At 38.3% G+C, this 23,566-nt stretch overlaps 1 protein-coding gene across 2 annotated transcripts; it reads left to right on the top strand.

The window, feature by feature from the left end:
- Window positions 1-5,007: 5,007 nt before the first annotated feature.
- On the top strand, window positions 5,008-22,248 carry LOC107796695 (uncharacterized). 2 transcript variants are annotated; one of them, XR_001650466.2, is made up of 4 exons: window positions 5,008-6,406; window positions 6,495-7,247; window positions 7,348-7,918; window positions 21,786-22,248. XR_001650466.2 is itself a non-coding variant. In XM_075233354.1 (3 exons), exons 1-3 carry the CDS (start codon window positions 6,224-6,226, stop codon window positions 7,417-7,419), a joined length of 1,008 nt encoding a protein of 335 aa, XP_075089455.1. In that variant the 5' UTR covers window positions 5,008-6,223; the 3' UTR covers window positions 7,420-7,994. The 2 variants fall into 2 exon arrangements, 1 of the variants encoding a protein (XP_075089455.1); XM_075233354.1 differs by lacking the exon at window positions 21,786-22,248 and having other exon boundaries at window positions 7,348-7,994.
- The last annotated feature ends 1,318 nt before the right edge of the window (window positions 22,249-23,566 follow it).

The following is a 23,566-nucleotide window of genomic DNA, read 5'->3' as shown; positions in this document are numbered from 1 at the left end:
CTTGACCCTTCTGGATAACTTCTTCAACTCTTCAGTTATGTTCTTGATGAGCAGGTCCTTTTTAGTAGGTTTGGGTGTGTATAAGGTTTGTTGTGGTGTGTATGGTAGAGTGTCCATGTATATAGGGTTTCTTTGGTGGGTACCAGGGACTTGGGGGTATGGATGATCATTGATGGATGCCCGGGGTAGATCGTGGGTAGGTTGTTGTATATTTTGAGGAGTGGGATAAGTGGCGGTTTGAGGGTATTGAGTTGTGTTGTGATAGTGTTGTTGCGGAACCTGTAGTGGTGGAGGGTTCAGGTTTTGCGAGAGTGTGGTATTATGGTACTGTTTAGTGGTAGGGGGATTTTGTGGAGCTTGAGGTTGAGTATTCTGAGGTTGAGTATTCTGGGGTTATGGAGGACTTTGAGTAGTAGCATTTTGGTGATTGATATTAGGGATGTTTAAGGTGAGGGGTAGTTGGCGAGGTTGCAGACCTGCTCGAGTTCGCCTTGCAATTAAAGAATCTTTTGCTCTAATCATAGAACCAACTCGTTCTGCCCCGTTGTACTTCTCCCATATGATGTTTCTACGTTCTCTACCAAAGGAGTATTGTCTTTCCCATCACCACTAAAGTTATCCATCTTCCCTTTACTTTGCTTTTGATGATGCTATGAGGGGGAGGAGGCGTAGGACCTCTAGATTTGGTGTGGTATGTGTATGTTTCCAGAGTGCACGAGCCAGCATTTGAGAATAGAAATAATCAAAAGAAAGAAAAATAAAAGGTAGACAAGTCAGTAAGCTAAAAAACGAAAGATCATTGCGGTATTTAAACATATAAAGCATTGAATAACTGACATCCTAGTTTGGGAACGTCGTTGTGTCCGAGGTAGGCCTAAGCGATAAGTAAACTTGGAGAAATTTTTGCCAACATTGTTTCATCCCATTACACGAAATACATTAAATCATTCTATCACTATAACAAAATAATAAAATAGAGTCACTAGTGAAACAAATCCTTATTAAAGCAATTCTTAACGAAATCAAACTATAAAATATTAAAGAAAAATCTCCTATTCTACTTGATCTCAGATGGCCCTCCTCCATCACTTTTTTCTTCATTCCATCGATCATGTACCAGAAGTCACGCAAGTCATGCAACAAGTAGGCCATTGCTTGTTTTCCCCCTTCATCATAACTCATACCCTGGTAGTCCAGAGTCTTTTCCTCATTTTCCCCTCAAACTTCATCAATCCCTACTCCAAATACTCCAACCTCTCCGTCGCTTTGTTTGCTATCTCTCTCCATTCTTTTATCGCTTCCATATATGTCTTGTATTGCTCCATGTGCTTGGCTTCAGATGCGAAGACCCTTTTGCACAACCTTTTGTACTTCACCTGAGCTTTAGCCTCTTCATCTATAATCCTTCCCTTTAGATTGATTCATGTTTTGACATCCCCGGTTATGTCATCTTCTATCCATGAAAGGTAATACTACATGTGTCCAACATGATACCTATCGGGCTCTATGATCTCCTTTTCCACAATGATTTTCTGATCCCACATATGCTGAGATTCAAACTTAAAAGGGATGACGTCCCCCTTCTTGGAGCGGATTATGAACTACTTGCTTGTAACCCATTAGAACATCTACTGTACCTATTCATCGGTTAGATTGTTGAAAAATTGTGCCCACCTTTGAGCATTTGTGGGCCTTGCAAACCTTTCAGGAGCAAAATTGCATCTTCTTTGGGTGATGGCTGGCAATATAGTCATTCATCAACCAGCAAAGGAATTCATGACAGTAGTTGCCCTTTTAGAGGTTCTCTATCAACCATATTTGCAACAGAAGGTTGCTCCCCTCAAAGTAGCCTTCCCCATACTTGCATCGGTCCAATGCTCGATACTTTTCTGCCAGTATCATAGGGACAATAGTGTAAGTGTGTCTCTTGATTCTCTCCATCATGGCTCTGGCAACCATGGCTAGCCGAGTATGAGTTTTCCCTCCTTGCATCGGGAAGATCAGCAGCCGCAAAAAACTTACAATGAAAATATTAACCCTACGATGAATCCACCCAACATAAGTGATGGCCAATTCTTAATGATACAACCGGTATTATTTGCTATGTCCATACCATTCATACAGAAAGTCAAAGAGAATTTAAGACTTCTTCAGGTAGCCTAGTTCATCATTCTTCTTGATCCCACACATATTTTATAAACCGCAAGGTGTACGATTTTTTTGTACCAACAAACCTGGACTATCCGAGAAGAGTCTAGCTAAACCTCCAATTTCCTCCAAGAGCGGGGTCATCTCCAAGTTTCCGAATCAAAAGACGGCTCTTTTCTTATCCCAAAATATTGTAGCAACCTCGATCAATTCCCTGCTCGGCCGAATGTCCATCAGGGATGGGAAATTACCCATTATCCTTCTCACATGATTCCGATCACACTGAGGGAGGTCGTTCCACCAATCAATCAACTTGGGTGGGATGTTCTCGACCATACCGAACCAAGGAATGTCGTGCTTTATTTTTTATATTGAAGAAAATAGTTAGCCCTACCCCCTCCTAATTTGATTAGTTAAGCGACAATAGTCAACATGTTACCACATTTTCTCCAAGTAATACACATAGTATGAATGTATCTCTCAGGAATCCCTTTGGACTTTGGACAAGGTTTATCTAAACGGATTTAATACGTCATGGGTATTTAATGCATCCTAGGTTTAACATGATGCATGTAAAATTTCTGTCATAGTGGATTTCTAAGGGATCTAAACCACTACTCTCAAGCGAACAACTTGAGAGGGAAAGGAACGGGACTGTCGACTACATTGTTGATTGACTAGTCTATCGCTAATAAGCCTTTTCGATTTAAAAAGGGGTATTTTCAGAAAGTACAGACACTCATCAAGTGCCGCTATGTTGATAATAGGCACGAGTGAAATATGATGTTGAAAGCATGCTTATGGAAAAAGCGATAACATAAAGTCAAGTAATTTTGCATGGTAAAAAACACATAAAGACAGTATTTGATAATGCGATAAAAATGAGTAAGGAGGAAAAGGAAAAGAAAAGACAAGGAAAATAGTTAGCATGGTTCACAAAATGCAAAAGCATGATTAAATCAATAAAGCAAATAAAGGATAGCAGAAAGGGACGGTGAAAGGGAGGTACATGAAAGAAACCAAATAAAGTAATTCAATAAACAATTTCACACAGGCAAAACTTTGTTATGGTAGAAATCTAAGTATATCCCCAGTAGAGTCGCCATGTTGTCACACCATGTTTACTCATGAGAACGAGTTTCGACACGAGAAAACTCTTTTAAACGGGTATCAAAAGAGAAGAGTCACCACCTAACGATTTTTTAAGGTGTGTTAGGTCACCTATTTACAAATAACTTTGTTTTCACTAGTCCGTATTACCAAGATCGGATAAGGGATCAAATTACCTTAAAGAGAAGGTGTTAGGTACTTTTCGAGGTCCACAACTGTGATTTTCGGCTGAATTATAAACTATGTGGGATTAATCGAATCGTAAATAATTATTCTAGGTGAGCATAAAAATTAATCCATTATTAAATTAAGGGAATAAAAGAGTGTAAGTAAATGATTAGTTACTCTAGGTGGAATAAGATGAAGTAATTGATCGAGTGAAATAATACACAAGTAATGTAAAGGAAATAATTTGAAAGAATATAATTCGTCAAGAATAAACTAATGGGTACAACTCTTTCAGCTACAAGATATACAAATTTAGATAAACCTAAATTCCTCAACTAACTGTACAAGGAACAATTAGACACAATGAGGGGGGAGGGGGGGGGGAGGGGAGGGCTCGATTTTTTACCATAAAGGATCACCTTGTGCAACATAAATAATACTTTCCAACCTTTAAGTGCAATGGTTGCTCATATTATCCATCGAGCACAGACTATCATCTCCAACTACCCGATTACTATCTTTAAGTTGTTTACCTAAAGTGCACTAATTCAATTCTAAGTTGTACCCTATATATGCCTACCCGGCCCATGCCTATGGTCCATGAGGTATTGGACCGCTATATGTATGGTTCTAGACTCATCCTAGGCTGCTCAAAATTAAAACATTATGCGCCACATAATTTTAAAAAATAGGACTTCACAAAAAGTACAATTGTGCAAAGGGCTCCTGTTTACCTCCACAATAGACCCGCATGAATGTCAAACAAATATCGATTAATAGTTATGGAGAAGTGGCAGAATTGATAATCGAATTGCACTATGAACATGCTCTTCTAGTCGCGAGATTAAGTGAGGTAGTCATGAGCTAGTGCTCATTGAATTAATTAGTCCTAAAACATGATTTCTATGTGGAATCGCATACGATCAGTTGTAATTAATCAAATTTAGGATTTATACACGGATAATCAGATAAGGCAGACTTCACTATTTAAGTCCTATAGGCAAGATTTCTAAATGATCATGTTTCAGACTGTTTTCAAAGTGACACAGCAATTAAGTGATACAAGTTCTGGTTTATGCCTCCTATAGCCATGATTTCTATGCGTGAAATATTAGGAGCATAATTGGTACCACGAGCAGTTGAACTAATTAATAAAATTCTGTAGGCATGATGTTAAAATGTTGAATCCTAATACATGATTTCTAAGTGTAGCTGCAAAGAGTTAATGAGTGAACGCAAAATAGGTCCTATAGGCATGTTTTTTAAACAATAGCGTAAATCACGTAGGCAATGTTTAGTTGCCAATTGTTTGAGGTCCTAAATCATGATTTCTAAGTGAGGAAGTTAAAATTGAAAATCCTATAAGCATGGTATCGATTAACAGTTCATACGCAGAAGTAAAGCATGATGGAAAAATAACAGGTAAGATTATTTGGTCCTATTGGCAAGCTTTAAACCCATTTACGCAGGAATTAAACTACCTCGAGCCCCGCTTTAAACTATTTTCCCCATCATCTATTTTTAAAAGTTATTATAGATCAAATAGAATAGTTACTAGAGATAGCACCAACTCTTTCCACTTCTACATTGTAAAAATAAATAGACTCAGTCTTCTCAGGGACAATACCAATAGTTTTCAGTTGCTTCATTTTATCCTCAAGCACTTTAAACCGATCTTCCATGTGCTGTTCTCTTTGTTCAAGCTCTCTAAATTTCACCTCAACCTATTTCTCTTTAAGTGCTACATCTTTCAGTTTTTTCTTGAATAATCCTTGTTCTGTTTGGAATTTTTCCTTTTCTAATTGAAACTCACCATGAACCAAATCCAGTTTCTTCTCCTTAGAATCAAGATCTTCTGATCGCTGCCTATATGCCTCTTGAATAGAATTGAGCCCTCCCTCCCTTAGTTGGAGTAATTCCTCGAAAAAAAATCAAGTCCTGCTCGCGGAGTTCAAGTTTCTTCTTAATTGTATCCAGACCCTTGTCCTTGTCCTCCAGTTCCTTCTTCACTGAGGTCAGGTGGTCTTCCTTGATAGTAAGTTTCGTCTTTACAGAATCCAAAGTAGTTTCCTTCTCTCTTAGTTCCTTCTGAATGGAATCTAGGTAATGTTCCTTTTCTCTAAGTTCCTTCTTCACGGTGTCCAAGCTCCTTACTTTTATTTCAAGTTCCTTCTCCGTCGATTGTAAATTATTTTCCTTAACTTGAAATTCTTCCATTCGTTCAGCGAATTTTCTCTCTTTCAACTGAAGGACATCTGATTCTTTGCGAATCAAACTCTGAATCTTATTCAACTTCTCCAAAAGCTCCTCAAACTCCTTGGCCTTCATACAAATCTCCGTAAAACTAGACTTGCAAAAATTCTCCAACTGCTTATGCTCAAATCCTATTTCCTCCAAAAGGCGTTCCCCAATCTTCTCTTGCTCGATCAGCTTTGGTGTGTGTACTACCATGGTGGGAGTGTGGCTAGGTTCCTTTTACTATTAGCATTGATCTGGGGCCACTAAAGCTTGATCCAAAATGACGAGGAACTAGTAGATTGTGTTGCAACTGTGAAAGAGAAATTGCTCTGACTTTAAGTGGCCAATTCCTCTGGAAGTGTTGAGTTTTCTTAACATTGCGTTTTTTTCCATCTTCAAACAGTTGAGATGCCTTGGTAGAATTGTTGATTATTGTATGGCTGCATTGTGGATATTCGTAGAATGGCATGTTATCGGGTGATGGATTAAATGTGAGCAGATTATTGTCATTCCATTTATTCAAAGGTAATTAGGAAACTTTGACAACTAAATCATATTCATGATAGGTTTCATCCAGAACCTCATAGCCAAGCAAAAGCATCTTGAAGCTGTTGAATATGCTTATGCTTTTGAGCTAACAGGCCATTTCCTACCAATACCTATTCTCAAAGACTACTTGAAACAAGTTATGCAGATTTCTGAGTGCGTTTGTATTGGAGAAACGTGCTCAGTCAAAGAAAAGGTCTTTTACCACATTTGTCACTTCTCTTATAATATCTTGCTGGATAGATCTTTTCTTTGAAATGCTTGATCTTATCTTTTGCGTACAGAATGAAGCCATTGAACAGAGTGTAGCTTCCATTAAAGCTGTTATCAGATGCATTATGGATCACGAGCTTCAATCTCAATACCCGCCTTCACAGCTTGAAGAGTGTATAGAATCTCTCACAAGGCAGAAGGCAAATGTAACCGCATCATCTGTCATTTCTGAGGCTCAGCTGAAACAGGTGGTATCAATTAGTCCATCTGTCCCCACTGATACCAAGGCCCTCAGCTCTACCTCATTCTCTGGAACGGCCTCCACTTGCATGTTAGGTCATTCCGATGCTATGGCTGCCATCCTTGTGAGCATGGGCGGAAAGAATTTGCAGAATTTTTTATACAATCATTGGAATGAGCATGAGTTGTTGCGCATTGAAATATCTAGAGCTCTCAAAATGTCATGTGACTCAGGATTACTTGTATTGGAAGCACTTGAAGGATTTTATACTCCAGAACCTCATAATGAAGAAATTTTATTTGATCGTAGTGTTATCAGGAAAAGTTGCATTCTTCTACTGGAACAGTTGATGAGGCTCTCACCAGAGATTAAACCAAAAGCCAAACTGGAAGCACGCAAGCTTGCATTTGACTGGAAAGCAAAGATGATAGCTGAAACAGAAAACTATCTAGCAATATTGGGTTTTTTGCTTCTAGTAGGTGCCTATGGCTTGGCATCTTCCTTCGATAAATATGAGCTTGAGAGTTTGTGCCACACTGTAGCACAGGATGAGAATGCATATCAGAATTTCTGGGTATTGCAGGTAATACTTCTCATAAGAATTCATATGTGGCCAGTCTTGTGTGGCACATTTATTATTGTGGAATATTAATGACATCATGTGTTCTATTCTACCTTCTCAGGAGAAAATCCCCAGATTGAGAAATCTATGGATCCCTCTAAAACTGAACCTCTTTGCGACAATGTGGAATTGAAAAGCAAGGCACGCGATTTAACCTCTGCTTGTTCCTTAAGTTTTATTCATTGTGCATCAGATCCTGCAAAGGTTGTCTTAGATGCATTGCGGAAATGTCGTTCTGCCAACTTGCGGAAGTGTAAATATGGCCCATCATCACTTATGAAGAGGTTCTCTGATTTGTTGGAACATCTGAGAGAAGTTTCTCCAGAAATAACAACTCAGGTTAAAATAGAGGCAATTGTGCTTGCTATTGAGTGGCGAGAAACATTGACCGGATCGCAGCTGAATCATTCAGAGGTCATTGGCTTTTTGCAACTTTTAGCTACTTTTGAATTGTCATCCTCTTATGATTCAGATGAGCTTCTAGGTCTATTGGAGATTGTTTACCAGTCTAGAAGGGCAATTAATCTGTTCAAAATCCAAAGATTAGCAGATAAGATCCCAGGCATGCTCTCTCTCTCTCTCTCATGCATATGCACATACAGACCAAGTATGATAACAGCTACTGGTTATAGGTTGGTTTTCATTTCAACTTTATTCAGCTCTCTCACGCATTACTATTATATTTTGGTCAACCAGTTCATATTCTTATGGCCTTTTGGATATGTTCTCTATAGTAAATAGTTTGATCATATTGTGTTCGTTCTCGAAGAGTCTTAATTTGAAGGGGAGCCTTGGCGTAATTGTTAAAGTTGCTGCCATGTGACCAGGAGGTCACGGGTTCGAGCCGTGAAAACAGCCTCTTGCAGAAATAAGGGTACGGTTGCGTACGATAGACCCTTGTGGTCCGGCCTTCTCCGGACCCCGCGCATAGGCTTAGTGCACCGGGCTGTCCTTTTTTTTCTTTTTTTCAAAGAGTCTTAATTAGTTGGAAGTCTTTCAATATTTTATAGGATGTAATTTATTACCATTTCGCCCCAGTTAGGACTCTGAGTAGGTATGAGATATGTTGACCTTGGTGGATATGAAGAGAGGTAGAGGTAGGACAAAGAAGCATTGGGGAGAGGTGATTAGGCATGATATGACGTTGCTTCAGCTTACCAAGTGATAGGAAGGTGTGGAGGTCGAGAATTAAGATAGAAGTCTGGTAGGTAGTCGAGAGTGTTGCTTTCCCATACCAGTAGTATTAGTGCTAGTCTTGTATTCTTTTATTGTTAGATTTCTGTTACCTTGCTCTTCTGCGTACAGTAGGTAGAATCTTCGGTGATACTCTAATTAACTGCTCTAATAGAAGAATGCAAGTCTGCTTGACAACACTGCCCTCAAACTATGTTTCTCCGTTCATCAAGTGGGGAGGATAGAACCCTTCCATTGCATCAAGCACCAACTGTGCAGGGTTGCGAGACAATTGAAGGGACTTCAAAACATCATCAAACAACGAATCTAGCTTGTTTGTGTGCTCATTTAAGAATATCTGTAAAGTCCTCCCGTCCATTGTCTCAATTACAAATACAAAACAACCCAAAAACACATTTGGGCCTTCAAATAGACTTATAACTTTATGCGGACGGCATGCCCAAACTCTAGGTGCAAAGGTCATGCCGACAGTGCAATTCAGACCCAATACGAAACCTGGCCCAACAGATAAGGCCCAAACATAGAAGCAACTACCTTGTTTACCCATTATTATTTACAACCAACATGATCACAAAGAAAACAAGTGAAAGCCCATGCATACTAGTTATTTAGGTGAGTTCAAATTTAGGCAAGAACATATGCACATTGGATCCTTAGTGTTACAAATAACAAAGAACAAGAACCATTAAATAATTTCCTAGGATGTGATATCTAAGAGGTGGAAGAACACATAAACAGGGCAAGGACACCTTTGAAAGTCTATTAGTCTCATAAAATATCATGAAAGGGTTCCTAGAACATGAAGGGGTATACATAACACATAGGTCAGAACAAACAGACATCTGATGGCTTTACCAGGTTCATAGAATTAGTTCACAATGACAACTTCACAAAGATTGACCTCCTAGAGTAGTCGGTACTTAATCAAAAAGAGCATAACAGATAGGAGTCTCTCACATGAAAGACTTAGCATAAAAGTTCAAGGCAAATATGGTCATGGACTAACCCTAGGAAGGTAACTAAATAGAAGCTCTTATAGGAAAGACTCTAACATGAAAACCTAAAGATAAAGCAAGGTCAAGGAAAAATTCCGAGAAGATAGTAAATACAAGTTCATACATGAAAGGCTTAGCATGGAAAAATAAGATAAAATATCACGACCCAAACCGATGGGCCATGACGAGTGCCCGAGTTCTACCTGTCGAACACCCCTAAGCATACATCTAAGATATAAACATGAAATAAGTGTAGGTCATGCATAACGTCTAGCAATAAACTACTGATTCATGTGAATAATATGCGCGGGAAAACATGCCCAAAAGACATATATACATATATATATACGGAATACGGTAGGGCGAGCCGACAAGGCCATATACTATCCAACTATACATGACTGTCTACAGACCTCTAGTAGAGTGTACAACTGTATAAATGATGGGATTGGGCCACATCATACCCATATATGTATAAAAAAGTATAGTACCAAAATACAATAGCAGCTCCAGATCAAATAGAGCACACCAACTCTCTCTGAGCAATATCCTATGAAGGGGGACCGTCGCCTGTGCACCTACACCTGCGGGCATGAAACGCAGGCCCCAAGCAATAGGGACGTTAGTATGAATAATGTACCGAGTATGTCAGGCAGAAAAAATCAGTATATAAAAGACATGAAAGAAACATAGAGTAAAGGACTCAACTTGTAAGTCTGAATAGCTCTGTGAATCATGAAACATTTATAATGTCATGCATATGCGTATAAATGTCATATCATGTATAGGTATATGCGTACATAACATCATCAAGGCTCTAAGGGCATCCCATCATATCATCTCGGCCTCAGTGGGCAAAATCATCAAAGTATGCCAGCTGATCAGGTGTTGGTCCGTATATAACACCATAACATTTTTCCATACCCCATATATATATATTATACATGTATATAACGCCCTCTGGTCATGGGTCAATATACATGTATAAATGAATGCAATGCATAATGAAGTAATTCAATAAGATCTCTCAGAATGTCATGAGACTCATGAACAAACGATATGATTGTAGCACATATGAGGAATCAAGAACATAGGAAACCCTAGTACTTGTAAGAATAGAATCATTTGTAAAAGTTGTGTGCTTGCTCGTTTTGTTGTATCATATGGATCATGCCAAAAGAAAATAAGGTATAGCCTTAACATACCTCAAGACGTCAATGCAACTCAACAACAAGCTTATGATAACTAGTGCTCCAACCCTATAACAAAGAAATACATGTATAACTTACATGGCGCTACTATATCATGTATCTCGAACGATAACTCGATTCTAAAATAAAACGGGCAGCATTTTCCCTGATTTTACTGCTCTCTCAAGCTTACTATAGCAGAGATAACAACACAATACAACCAAAAACTCAAAAACAAACTAACTACAATTCGGGACCTTTAATACAACAAAAAACACAAATATACCATAACACACCCAATCAACAAGTTATCAATTAGCCTGAAATTGTAACGACGACCGACCAGCCCACTACCCTACCACATGTGGCATTTCTCCATGCCCTTTATCCTTCCAAACTCCATAAATCAGCAGCACAATAAAGCCAACACGAGTGGACTACAAAATAGTCCACTAAAAGTGAAATAAATCGAACTCATGGCTTCCGATCACCGTCCAGTGATTTCTAACTATTAGGAAACGAATTTATCAACCTTCCTTGATATTTAAAAGCTTAAATACAGAAAGTATACATTTTATTAACTATGAAGTACCTTCCAAAACTCAAACTACAAAGAAAACGAGAGGCGATATAGCGATACTTACATCGTAGGGATCGTTCTAATGTTATCGCTTCTTGATTTCGTACCAGGGATGTTAATCTTCTTTGAAACCCTTGTAGAGAGATTAAGGGTAAGTCTATGGTCTTATTTCGGTCGTGGTCTGTGGAAAAATAAATAAATAGATGACACAAGGTGATATATATATATCCACTTTTGAAAATTCAAAGAGGTGCTAGTTTGGCACCCTAGCATTGGCCCTTCTTTCAACACTTATATCTTTATATCCAGATATCGCATGAACGAACGGTTAAGAGAGTTGGAAACTACATTACAAGACTTTCCATTTGGTATATAATATGTACCAAGAAGACCTTATATAACGTACGAAATGTATTGCTCCAAAAAGCTTCATTAAAAGGCAAATCCTTAGTCGGGTTTTTTGCAACTTAAATCCGATTTTTTCCAAACTTTGTATTTTATATCCAAACATCATATCTAGTCATATTATGACTTTAAACTCATTTAAATCATGATTACTAAGTCTCATATTCATTATACGTCACCTTGGGACGCACAGGGTGTAACATACAACATGTTCAGGAACTAACTCTGAGAAGATAACAATAGCAGTCCTCACAGGGAAGACTTTCGCATGAAAATCTAAGGTAAGAGATAGTCAAGAACTTAATCATGAGAACATAGTAAGCAGAAGTCTCTACAGGAAAGACTTAACATGACATTTTAGGGCAGACACGGTCATGATTCAGTTATAACAAATAGAAATCCCTACAGAAAGACTTAACATTAATGGATAGGGATCCTTAAAACATCATTTGACAATGAAATTGCAGTAAAGCATACAACAACAGTACAATATTTGAGTTCACAAATAGCAGGGTAACTTAAGTCATGCTTGTCTATGTTGATAGGAGTTTAGACAGTATTGGAACACATAATACAGGTAACATGAAGAAGTAGAGAAATAACAATTAAAACTGTAAGAGTCAAGAGCACTAATGTCACGCCCCAAAACCGGGGAGCGCGACCGGCTCTCAACCGAGTGAACTCGGTCGAGCAAGCCTATTAGACTTCCTTCTACCCAAACTCATCCATGAATGGAGATAATAGATTTTCGTTAATTAGACAATAAGATGATCATGTTTGCAGTACAAACTTCTTACCATAAGTTTCATCATTTTTAAAGTCTCAAATGGACAAGTAATACAACCACAACATAACATAGTTTGACTTTCCCAGCACCAATACACAACCCACACTATGTTTACGGAGCCTCTAATAGATACAAAAGAGTACTATGATAATGCCGGCAACAAGGCCCCAGCTATACCTCAAACACAATACACGAGGAGCAAAAGATACATGACCCCAAAATGAAGTGGGGCCCACCAAGTCAGCTGGGAAGAGGATGTACCGCTGTCACTGATTAATATCTCCTGCTGTGGAACCACCTGCATCTATTGAAGATGCATCGCCCCCGACAAAAGGGACGTTAGTACATATGGAATAGTACTAGTATGAATGACAAAATACCCTCTTAATAGAATGATAAATAATACAAATAAGGACATCATAATATTAGTGGAAGCCTTAAACAACATCAGACCTCAATGTAGGATCGAGACAGTGTTCAAATTAATTTCCATATCTCACATTGGGAGATTTTTAGTATCGATATACAATTGTTCACAATACCATTATTCACAATACCAATGCCACCGTACTCTCATCACAGAGTCCGATCACGACCCGATCGGCTAGGCTATCTCATTAGAGACATCAACCACAATTACTCTCTATATCAATACCGCCGTCATTAACACGGAGTCCGATCACGACCTGATTGGCTAGGCTATCCATTAGGGACATCGACCACAATCACCATTTCAATTACAATTTCGAGCACAATCACCACCCTGTGTGCGGCATGATGTACGATCACGACCAGATCAGTTAGGCTGTCTTATTCGAGACATCAACTTTTTTATATCAATCATCGCATCTCATACTTCTTTCATATCTTTTCATTTCATTGGCACTAATGGCCATAATTATAAAATCATTCTTGGCATGTTGGCCGCATTTGGTATTTCATGCTCACCTTTTCACTTTCTAACATCAACATCATCAACAACAAAAATAACATTTCAAATCAAGGCATGTAGTACATATGTGAGCAATTAAGAATCTAAGGCACATAGAGATTCTTCACAAAATTTGGCATAATAGCCTTCGTTTGAACTTGACTTGAGGTCGAACATTTTTAATGCACAACCCATATTTTTAGCACATCCTCAATTGATAACATAACATAAATAAAGTATTTGGGATACTTGTTGAACATATATCTTTCAACTCAATCTTACTCGGAATAGTCAATTTTATAATGAACCACTCAGGACTTACATAAATTACATGAATGTTGTGGGATTCAATTCTAAGAGAAGAGTTTAGCCAACATACCTTAATGTGGCTTCCTTAAACTCTAAAATATTTCGCAATTCTTAGCAACTTCAATTTAGTTTAGAAATATAACAAATTGAACCAAAATTAGGAAGATGATCATGGTTCTAGGTCATTTGAGCATTTTATCAAACACTAGGTGTGTGCATTAAGGTTTCAAGGTCCTTTTATGGAGGATTCCTTCATCTCACAACCCATTCTTTACCATTCTTAGCTCAACAATCTTCCTACACCCTTTGATAACACATGCATGTAAGATGGACAACTTTCATGCCCAAAATTATTTTGCTAATTACTCAATTCTAGACAAAATTCAAAATTAAGGGTTAGGGTGTAGAATCTTACCTTTAGATGAAGACCTAGTGAGTTTTCCTTGTTAATCTTCCAAGATTCGAGTAAGAATTGAAGAACAAATTGTTGAAAAATACTTTCTCACTCTAGGGCACTCTCTCACTCTAAAAGTGTTAGATTTTAGCTCAAAAATAGCCAAAGCGTGTATTTAACGAAGTAGGGTCGGGTTTTAAAAACACAAAAATGAAGCTCCGAAACAGGGTATGCGGTCGCATATGCGACTGCAGAATGGATATGCGGTCCGCATATCGGCCGCACAATTTGGTACCAAAAACTAAAAAGAATCTGCCTGGGTCTGTGGTAGTTATGAGGCCCGCAGACCTGTTCAGCGGTAGCATAATGCACCGCAGAACTGATCTGTGGTCGCATAATGCACCGCAGACTTTTCCCCAAACTGCCTTGCCCCTGCTTCATTCTGCGACCATTATGCGGTCCGCAAAAATATATTTTTCTGCCTAAATATTTCCTCCACTTTTCAGTGCATTGTTCAACCCAAAAAGTCCAAGCTACAATCCCCAAACACATAAGCCTAGTCTGACACCATAAAATATTATTTTTCCTTTGCGAAATTTTACGGGGCCTTACAACTAACCAGTTGCAAAGATAAACGAGCAAAAGTGTGAGAACATTAGAATTTCAGCAGTGGCTCAGCAACAACAATTGAAGGAGGACAGTGAGAACCCCAAGTCCCCGGTGCTTTAGAGTTCACAACTGTCTCAAAAAGGCTCCGAGCAGTGCTTGCACCAGAGGAGGTTATTAAGAAATAACATGGTGGCCTTGGATTTCGGCCGGCCAAGAACCAAATCGAACACAATAGTTTCAGAGAACCAAAACACAATGGAAATATTTGCAAGTTAGGGAGAGTAGTCATTAAAGTTTGTTTAGGGGAATCTGGGAAGGGATTTATATAGTGTTAGATTCATATAATCAGAAAAGGAAAAAGGTCAATGAAACCAAAAAATTGAATAAAACTATTGCAAACCAATTCCGAATCGGATTAGGGTAAATCATACACAAACCATAATTGAGAAGACATCGATAGAGATACGCTGGGATAGAGAAATGTTCTCTCTTTCTGGATCTACAGAGCAAAAATCGTGTCTGGATCCATAAGAATGAATTCATATCAACCCGATATAGGAGAATCATACTTGCCATAGATGGATTGGTAATGAAATTTACCATAATTGAGCGAGTGAGGACGAATAAGGTATGTGAGCCCGCGTATGGACGCGTAAACAAGAAAGAACAGAGAAAAGCTTTGTCGTCGGCTAGGGCTTCGGTGTGAGAGATGAGTAGATTGTTTGAGGGCGGACGGAATGGGAAAATAAAGGTTAGGGTTAGGGTTTTGTGAGATAAAAGAGGGGGATGGATTATGAGCAGTTGATCTTTGAGATCAACGGCTGGGATTAAAAGGGAGTGTCGGGTCCAGTGTATTGGGTGTGGGTCGTTTGGTTTTGGGTCTGGGGTATTTGATTTGGGCCTCTGATGGCTAAAACGAAGTGGGCGTGGTGTCTTGGGCTACTTTTAATCCGATTTTCACCTCACATTGGGCCAAAATTTAAAAATACACAAAAATTAATTAAAAAATAAATAGAATTGGCTATAAAATGATAAAAATGCTATTTTTGAAATTTGTACTTGTAAAATAATAGATTGTAATTGTAAAAATATAAAAATGCTATTTTGACCTAAATAGCATAATAAATATGATTATTGAAAAATATTGGCTATTATGGCAAATGATATGTAAATGGTATAAAATGCAAATGCAACCGTATGAAATAATGTAAAATATTATGAAATATGCATTAAAAAATATATAAATGACTAGTTTAGATAACTAATCACTCAGAAATAATTTTGAGGGAATAATAAATAAATATTATCAATTAAAATACCATAATTGATTAAAATGCGTATAGTGAATATAATTATTTGCGTGCAATTTTCATAATAATTTGGTAAAAGTATTATGATAAAAATGAATTTATATTAAAAAAAAATGTCATGGAATAGTGATGCAAGAAAATATTCTATCAATATTATTAAAAATATATAAAACTACATGGTAATATATAATGGTCAAGTGGAAAATCTGAGGGAAAAATTGAGTATTAACAATAGGTGCCAAAGAACGGGCAATATTTCAAGGAGGCATGAGATGTCGTTGAAGGGCATACTTAAGGTCGAAATCTTCGATGTTTGGGGAATAGAGTTCATGGGATGGTTTCCGTCATCCAATGGCCATAAGTACATCTTGGTTGCAATTGATTATATCTCAAAGTAGGTAGAGGTTGTGGATTTTCCTATAAATGATGCTAAGGTTGTGGTGAACTTTGTGAAGAAAAATATTTTCACGAGATTTGAAACTCCGTGTGCTCTAATTAGTGATGGTTCACTTTTGTAACAAATCCTTGGGAAACCTCTTGGATAAGTATGGGGTGAAACACAAGTCAGCAATAGCCGATCATCCGCAAACCAATGGTCAAGTCGAGTTTTCAAATAAGGAGGTGAAGCAAATTTTTAGAAGACAGTAAGCGCAAGTAGAAAGGTTTGGTCTAGCAAGCTGGATGACGCTCTATGGGAGCATCGAACTGCATACAAGACTCCAATTGGCACTTCGTCATATATATTGGTTTATGAGAAGGCTTGTGACTTGCCCGTTGAGCTTAAGTACAAGGCATATTGGGCGATTAAGAGGCTCAAGTTTGATACAGATCTATATAGGGAAAGATGAATGTTGCAACTCAATGAGCTCGAAGAGTTTCGATTTCACGCATTTGAGATTGCGAAGTTGTACAAAGAGAAAACAAAGAGATGACATAACAAACATATTTTTCATCGTGAGTTTGAACCAGGTCAAGTCGTTCTCTTGTTCAATTCAAGCTTGAAGCTCTTTCCTGGGAAGCTCAAGTCTAGATGGTCTGGGCCATTTGAAGTGGTGTGGGCTACGAAGCATGGAGTTGTTGAGCTACGGGATCCCGAAAGTGATGGCATATTCTTGGTCAATGGGAAAAGAGTTAAACACTATTGGGGTGGTGGCATTTGTCGTCACAAAATTTTGATAGACTTGGTGGATGCTTGAGGGAGCATTTTGCATCATGCCATGATATTGAATCAGGCGCTTTATGGGAGGCAACCCATGGTGATGTTGTAAACATCGTGTCGCGATATTAAATCAGGCATTTGTTGGAAGGCAACCCAATTTGTAGATTAGTTTAGCTTAATTAGATTTTTCTTTTTGTTTTTAGGTACTAACTCGTTGAGTTTTGGTGTTTGAATAGGTACAAGAGCCTATTAGGAGGTCAAAACACATGAAGGATTCCAAACGCTGAAGTGGAAAACACTTGAGTGCATCCTGGACGTGTAGCGAGGCAATAATCACGACATAGGCCAGGCGTCGTGCGCCCTAATGCGAGCTGGCCTTTGCCTTTAACCTGATGCTGCACACCCCAACGCGCGCTCCTGCTCGCCTTTCCTTTTGCCCCGCCAAACTTCCAGCTCACACCACCCCCCGCGTCGCCCCATCTTCTGCAAGATGGGCCTTGCGTCCAAGCTCACGATGCCAGGTAAGTGGTTTTATTTTTTCTCTTTTTCAAACCCCACGCCCCCTTTTAAAAGACTCACACACTCAAAATTAAAATTCTCCCCCGTTCTCTCTTTCACTCATCCAAATCTCTCAAATCTTCTCTCACACACTCATACACCCAAGAAAACCACTAATTGAAGATAACTCCTCCCTCTTTCAACATCTAAGGTATGAATTCTTGTCTATCTTTATTCTATTTTGGGATTGATTGAGGTAAATTGCAACATGCAAACTTTATCAATGTATTGTATGTGAAATTATGCATGCTTGTCCCAACCCCATGAACATCATAGGATTGATATTCTTGTTGCTCAAATGTGTTTACACTCGAATCCCAAGCCGATTTGGGAGGGTGAGGCAATCCCTCATCCAAACAAAAGCTTCATCTTAACTAGTGCATACAATGTGTTTGATAAATTGCCTCAAAGGCACTTTTTGTCCCAATTGAAGCCCGAGTCTCCGGGATTCATACACTAGTGGGTTGTGAGCTTCCCAAGCACGAAATTTAAGTGTAAGGTGGCTCAGTGGAGCGGGATTGATGGTTAAAATATTAAGTGTGGTGTGGCTCATGGGTACCCAATGTGTTGTTGTTTGATTCTAATATTAAGAGGTGAAGTCTGAGTAACCTCGGAAAGTTACGCAAGAATGTGCTAATCCCTTAAGTGTGGGGTTGTAAGACCACGTTCTGAATTAATTCAATACCCTCCAAAGTTGACTAACATACACTTGTGCATGTACAAATATTGTATATCCAAAACCAAATGCACCACCAACAGACAAGGGAATGGGCAAAGCTATTGTCCTCACTAAAGGCAAGACATCCTCTGCACTGCCACCGAAAAAGCGAAAAAGAGAAGAGGCCACTTCTAGGCATGCTGAGGGGTTGTACGCAGTTGCAGCCATGGTAGTCTCATGCCCAAGGCAAGGGGAGAGCATGAATATGGGCTTAAAAGTATATCCCCATCCACCAAGGTATGGCACAAGATTTGTAGGCCAAAGCATATGCATCCGGATTTAGCTATGGATGAGCGCTGTTAGCGATCTAAGTATCCGGTAATTTGGAAGTCTATTCATGAGTTAAGGTTGAGCTATGTTTTCGGGAACCCTTGGGACATCAATGTGAGTATCGTTCGCGACTTATATTATGGATGGGATCCGGATGATGATGAGCAGTTGTTCCTCCTTTGGGGAAGGTTAATTGATATCTCTTCATCTGCTCTATGTGCTCACTTGGGAACTCCAGTGTTCCACATGAGCCTTTGGGTAACTTTATTGCCCGACCAATATATCGAGATCTTCGTTACACTTTATGTGGTATAAATTATGTGGATGTCTGGGTTCATGATAAAAAGACTCACCACCGCAGAAAGTTCAAGATAAAGCTGAAGGCTCAAGTCTGATTGAAATTGATCAATGCTTGATTCTTTCCATGCAATCATGATACTCTTATTGGGTGTGAGAGAGTGTGCCTGGTCTATTTCTTAATGACCAACCAAAAGGTAAACGTGGGCCATTTGATATGCCAACAGATGGCACAGGTGTGAAGGAGCAAGAGGATAGATAGATTATTCTTTGAAAATATGTTGACGCAATATCTGAGAAAGGAGGAAGTGGATGAGGAGCCGGAGTTTGACGTGATCATTCCGATACCACCCTGAGGGACTGACATCACGAGCATCCGGTCAAAGAAGGATAATTATATGGCTACGGGTACTGGTGCCGAACGTAATGCTCGTGATGATAGCTTCATGGCCCATTTTTATGGGATACTCGACTTGCACTTATAGATCGGGGGGAGGGAAGCTACTCCGGAGGAGCGGGCCAACTTACATAAGTGTTATACCCTCAATGTTTATGCCCAACGTCTGGTTGGTCTTGGTGAGGGTCATAGATTGCCTGAGGTCAAAGTTGTTAACACACCTGAATGCTCAGAACTCGAGCCAAAGTAGTGTGAGGAGGAGGCCGATAGGGATGCTAAGGGATAAGATGATGATGAGGACTGGGAGGCCACTAAGACGGCCTTCTATGATGAGGGCGATGATGAAGAATGATCAGGGATCTTTCTTACTACTTTACTTGATTTTTATTGTTTTATATATGCATTTGGGACATTGCATACTTTAAGTATGGGGTAGGGATTCTCTATGGTATGTAAATAATAGATTAATTGTTAGCTTCTTATTTTGCTTTTGTAGCAGTATAGTAATTTAGTAGCTTAATATGTTTTTTTAAAAATTAAAAAATACAAAATATTGGAATTTTTTCGACGATGAATCTCCTATGCAGCTTTTTTGAGGGATTAAACTCTAACCAAAAACACAAAAAAAATTAGAAAATAGAAAAAATCGAAAAACTTATCTTTTAGTTTTCTTTTAGGTAGTAATAATCCCCCATGATTTTTCTTTGTGCCTTGATTCTTTTCTATGGGATGTAGTTTGAACCAGGTAATAATATTTTTTATTTTTAGAGTAGATTAGTATTTAGGAAATAAAGGTAGGAATAATGATGAGATTCCTAAGCGCGTTTGACTTGTTTGATAGTAGCATATTTAGGCTTTGGCATGTGTAGTATCTTACCTATATTTTGAAATTGATCATGATGCCTTTATAAATTGGATAGCATATTTTGTGACACCTATGTCTCATTTTCTTGAATTATGTTCACTTTGCGTTTAATGATTAATATCTCGTGGCTTTGTGAATACTTGCTTTAGTTGAGAATCGAAATGGGACCGTCCTTAGTGAGTCATGTGCCATGTGTAGTCAGGCCTTTTTTTGTATAGTTCATGTTATTCTAATTGTATCTAAAACTTGCTCGGTATGTGAGTTGAAGAGAAATTCTAGGTGATGCTCGTTTGAAGAATGATTTTAGGCCTTCTTTGATCTTTTGAGCTTTAATGCCTATCACAAATAAAATTTATACCTAATTAGCCCTTTTGAGCCTATAGGCTTTTATTTGACACCCACATTACAAGCCGATATATTCTTTTTATTCTTAATTGGTATTATTTTGATCCAATTACCACTTAAAGCACTTTAATTATGAAATGAGCGCTAAAAGAAGTAAGGAGGGAACGTGGGAGGCTTTTGAGTGGAACCAATGAAAGGAAGAAAGGTGAACTTGTTTTGTAAAAGAATTCACCACTAGCGGAAATTGTAAAGAAGAAAGAAAAGGGTGATTGCAAAAGAAAGAAATTGCTGAAAAACAAAAGAGATGAAAAGAAAAAGAAAACAAAATATAGATGAATAAAGTGATATCTTGTTCTTGCTAGTGGGGTATGAATTAAGATAGTACTTAAAGAAAGAGGGAACATTGTTGGGGGTGATTTTAGTTGTGAAATTGAATTGGGATTGAAGGATTTGTGCTTAAAGTTAATTTTGTGATGTGTTAAAATGCTTAGGAGGGTGAACCATTATTCCTAAAATATATCCTGCCCATCCCTTAGCCCACATTACGATCATGAAAATTTCTAATTGATTTTAGATCGAGTGAGCCTACATTATTAGAGATTTGCATTATGGGCAAGCCTATGGTACCTATTGTATGCATGTGATTTCTTCGTGAGAGTGAGCGATATTCTTTGATATATGTGAGTCCTTGAAATATACTTGAGCATTTGTTTTGAATGTGTGGGTTCAACTTACTCTCTTGTTCTTGTTGTGAGGGTATGGTTTCATGAGGGATAGGTAACGTTATTAGACTTCTCTATGATGTTGGGTATTCAAGTCATGAGTGAATATTGACATTGAGTTGGTTTTTTGAGGCTAGTATTGTTATGAGCATGTTGTCTTTGTTGTAAATATTTTTGAAGTATGGCATGAGAAAAGGGAAGTGTATGGGATTGCATATGCTGAAGGTTTAATTGTTGCTATCAACCATGGTCATTGGTATAGTATTTTTTAAATGTATTAAATATAAATTTCTCAAGGATAGTGTGAATTATTGGTTGACTCAAGGACAAGCAACGTTTAAGTGTGGGGTAGTAATAATTGGCTATAAATGTATATTTATAGTATATTACTTGCCTTATATTTTGGGGTTTTAATGATAATATGTGCAATGTTTTCGGCTTAATTGTGTCATTTTTATGTGTAGGATCGTTGGAATATGAAAACGAGTGAAGGTTTCACACAAGGATGTCAAAAATACACAAAAAGAGCACGAAAAGGCAAAAAACAGAAAAGGCCAGGAACCAGGCTCCAGGCGAGGAAGCAGGCGACGCCTGGCTCCAAGCGAGGAAGCAGGCGACGCGAGCTCTAATGCTCTTCCTCAGGTCAGGCCTCGCGAGCTCTGAGGCCTGGACACTTTTGCAGTCCATGCATTAAATGTTTCCCACTTTGTTTTGTACTTGGTTACTCTGACCCTAGCCTATAAATACCCCCTAAATGTGATTAATGAAGAGTTGGTCAATTTTCAAAGGGGGCAAAGGCATAGAAATAAAAACGGAGCATGGAATTCATTGAATCTTCCATCTTTCATCTAGTATTCATAGCTTCTATGTTTAAAAATAATACTTTGATTATTGTTATGAACATGAGTCGCTAAGAACCTTATTATTCTGGGGTTATGGGTTGCTATTTACTATTTGTTTTTTATGGCTAATTATTTTGCTTGAGTTATCATATTAATTTGCTTATTTAGTCTTGCACTTAATGATTATATTGCATAGCTAACAGTAGAATACTATTTACAAATTTATAGTTGAACTCAAAAGTGGGCACTATAGATTGCATATAAGATTGACTAGAGTAAGTTCTTGAATCCGGGCATCAGAGAATAGATTTGCAATTAGGATAGACAAATTCTAGTTGCCTTACTTGATTATTTTCATAGGAAATATACATGCATTATTGTTAATTCTAATTCTATAGACATATAGTATTATGTTGTCTTGAATAGGCAAGCGAAGCGTCGAAAGAACTTTGCGAGATTAATAAACCCTATTAACCAATAAATTAGATAAATTAAGTAATTAAATCAACCGGAAGAACGCAATAGGAGAGATATTAATCTCATAACCCCGGAATATTCCCATCTCATTAAATGCTTCCTAAGTGTTTGCATGTTTGCTTTGGACCTTTGAATTGCTTGCTTGATTGGTAATTTCATAGTAATTTTTAGTAGTAAAAATCACAACCATCTTCTTCACAACCACTTGAGCAATTACTTATAAATAGTTTAGAGTAGATGAGAGTTAATCATAAATCCACGTGGGATGATACTTTCTCATCACTTTATTACTTGTCAACCGCATATACTTGCATGTGCATTTGGATCCAACAGTGATACAACACAAGTGAGAACCCTTCTAGGCTCCAAAATATCCAACTTCACGAACATGTTGGCCAAGGCCTGAACATCCAAAGCTAATGATCTCCCCACAACTGGAATAAAAGCAAGACTACTAATGCCCTCAGCCTTCCTACTAAAAGCGTCGGTCACCACATTGGCCTTTCCCGGATGATAAAGAATGGTGATATCATAGTCTTTTAGTATATCTAACAACCTCCATTGCCTCAAGTTCAGATCCTTTTGCTTGAATAAGTGATGGAGACTTCTGTGATATGTGAACACCTCACAAGACACGCCATAAAGATAGTGCCGCAAAATTTTAAGCGTGTGAACAATGGTTGCTAACTCCAAATCATGAACTAGGTAGTTCTTCACATGGAGCTTCAACTGCCATGAAGCATAAGCAATCACTATTACCTCCTGCATCAACACGTACCCAATGCCAATTTGTGAAGCATCACAATAGACTGTATAAGAACCCTATCCCGAAGGCAAAACCAAAACTGAAGTTGTAGTCAAGGTAGTTTTGAGCTTCTAAAAGCTCTCCTTACACTCATTAGAACACCTGAATGGGTCACCCTTCT

Source organism: Nicotiana tabacum, chromosome 2, assembly GCF_000715075.1.
Source record: "Nicotiana tabacum cultivar K326 chromosome 2, ASM71507v2, whole genome shotgun sequence".
Lineage (NCBI taxonomy): Eukaryota > Viridiplantae > Streptophyta > Magnoliopsida > Solanales > Solanaceae > Nicotiana > Nicotiana tabacum.
Note: the sequence above shows the minus strand (reverse complement) of the source record. Positions and strands in the feature narration are given on the sequence as shown.

Bases quoted from the DNA above. Each gene is read 5' to 3' on its own strand.
- LOC107796695 (XM_075233354.1), top strand. From the start codon at position 6,224: ATGATAGGTTTCATCCAGAACCTCATAGCCAAGCAAAAGCATCTTGAA. The intron at 6,407-6,494 runs GTCTTTTACCAC...TTTTGCGTACAG, and splicing joins CGTGCTCAGTCAAAGAAAAG to AATGAAGCCATTGAACAGAG. The intron at 7,248-7,347 runs GTAATACTTCTC...CTACCTTCTCAG, and splicing joins AGAATTTCTGGGTATTGCAG to GAGAAAATCCCCAGATTGAG.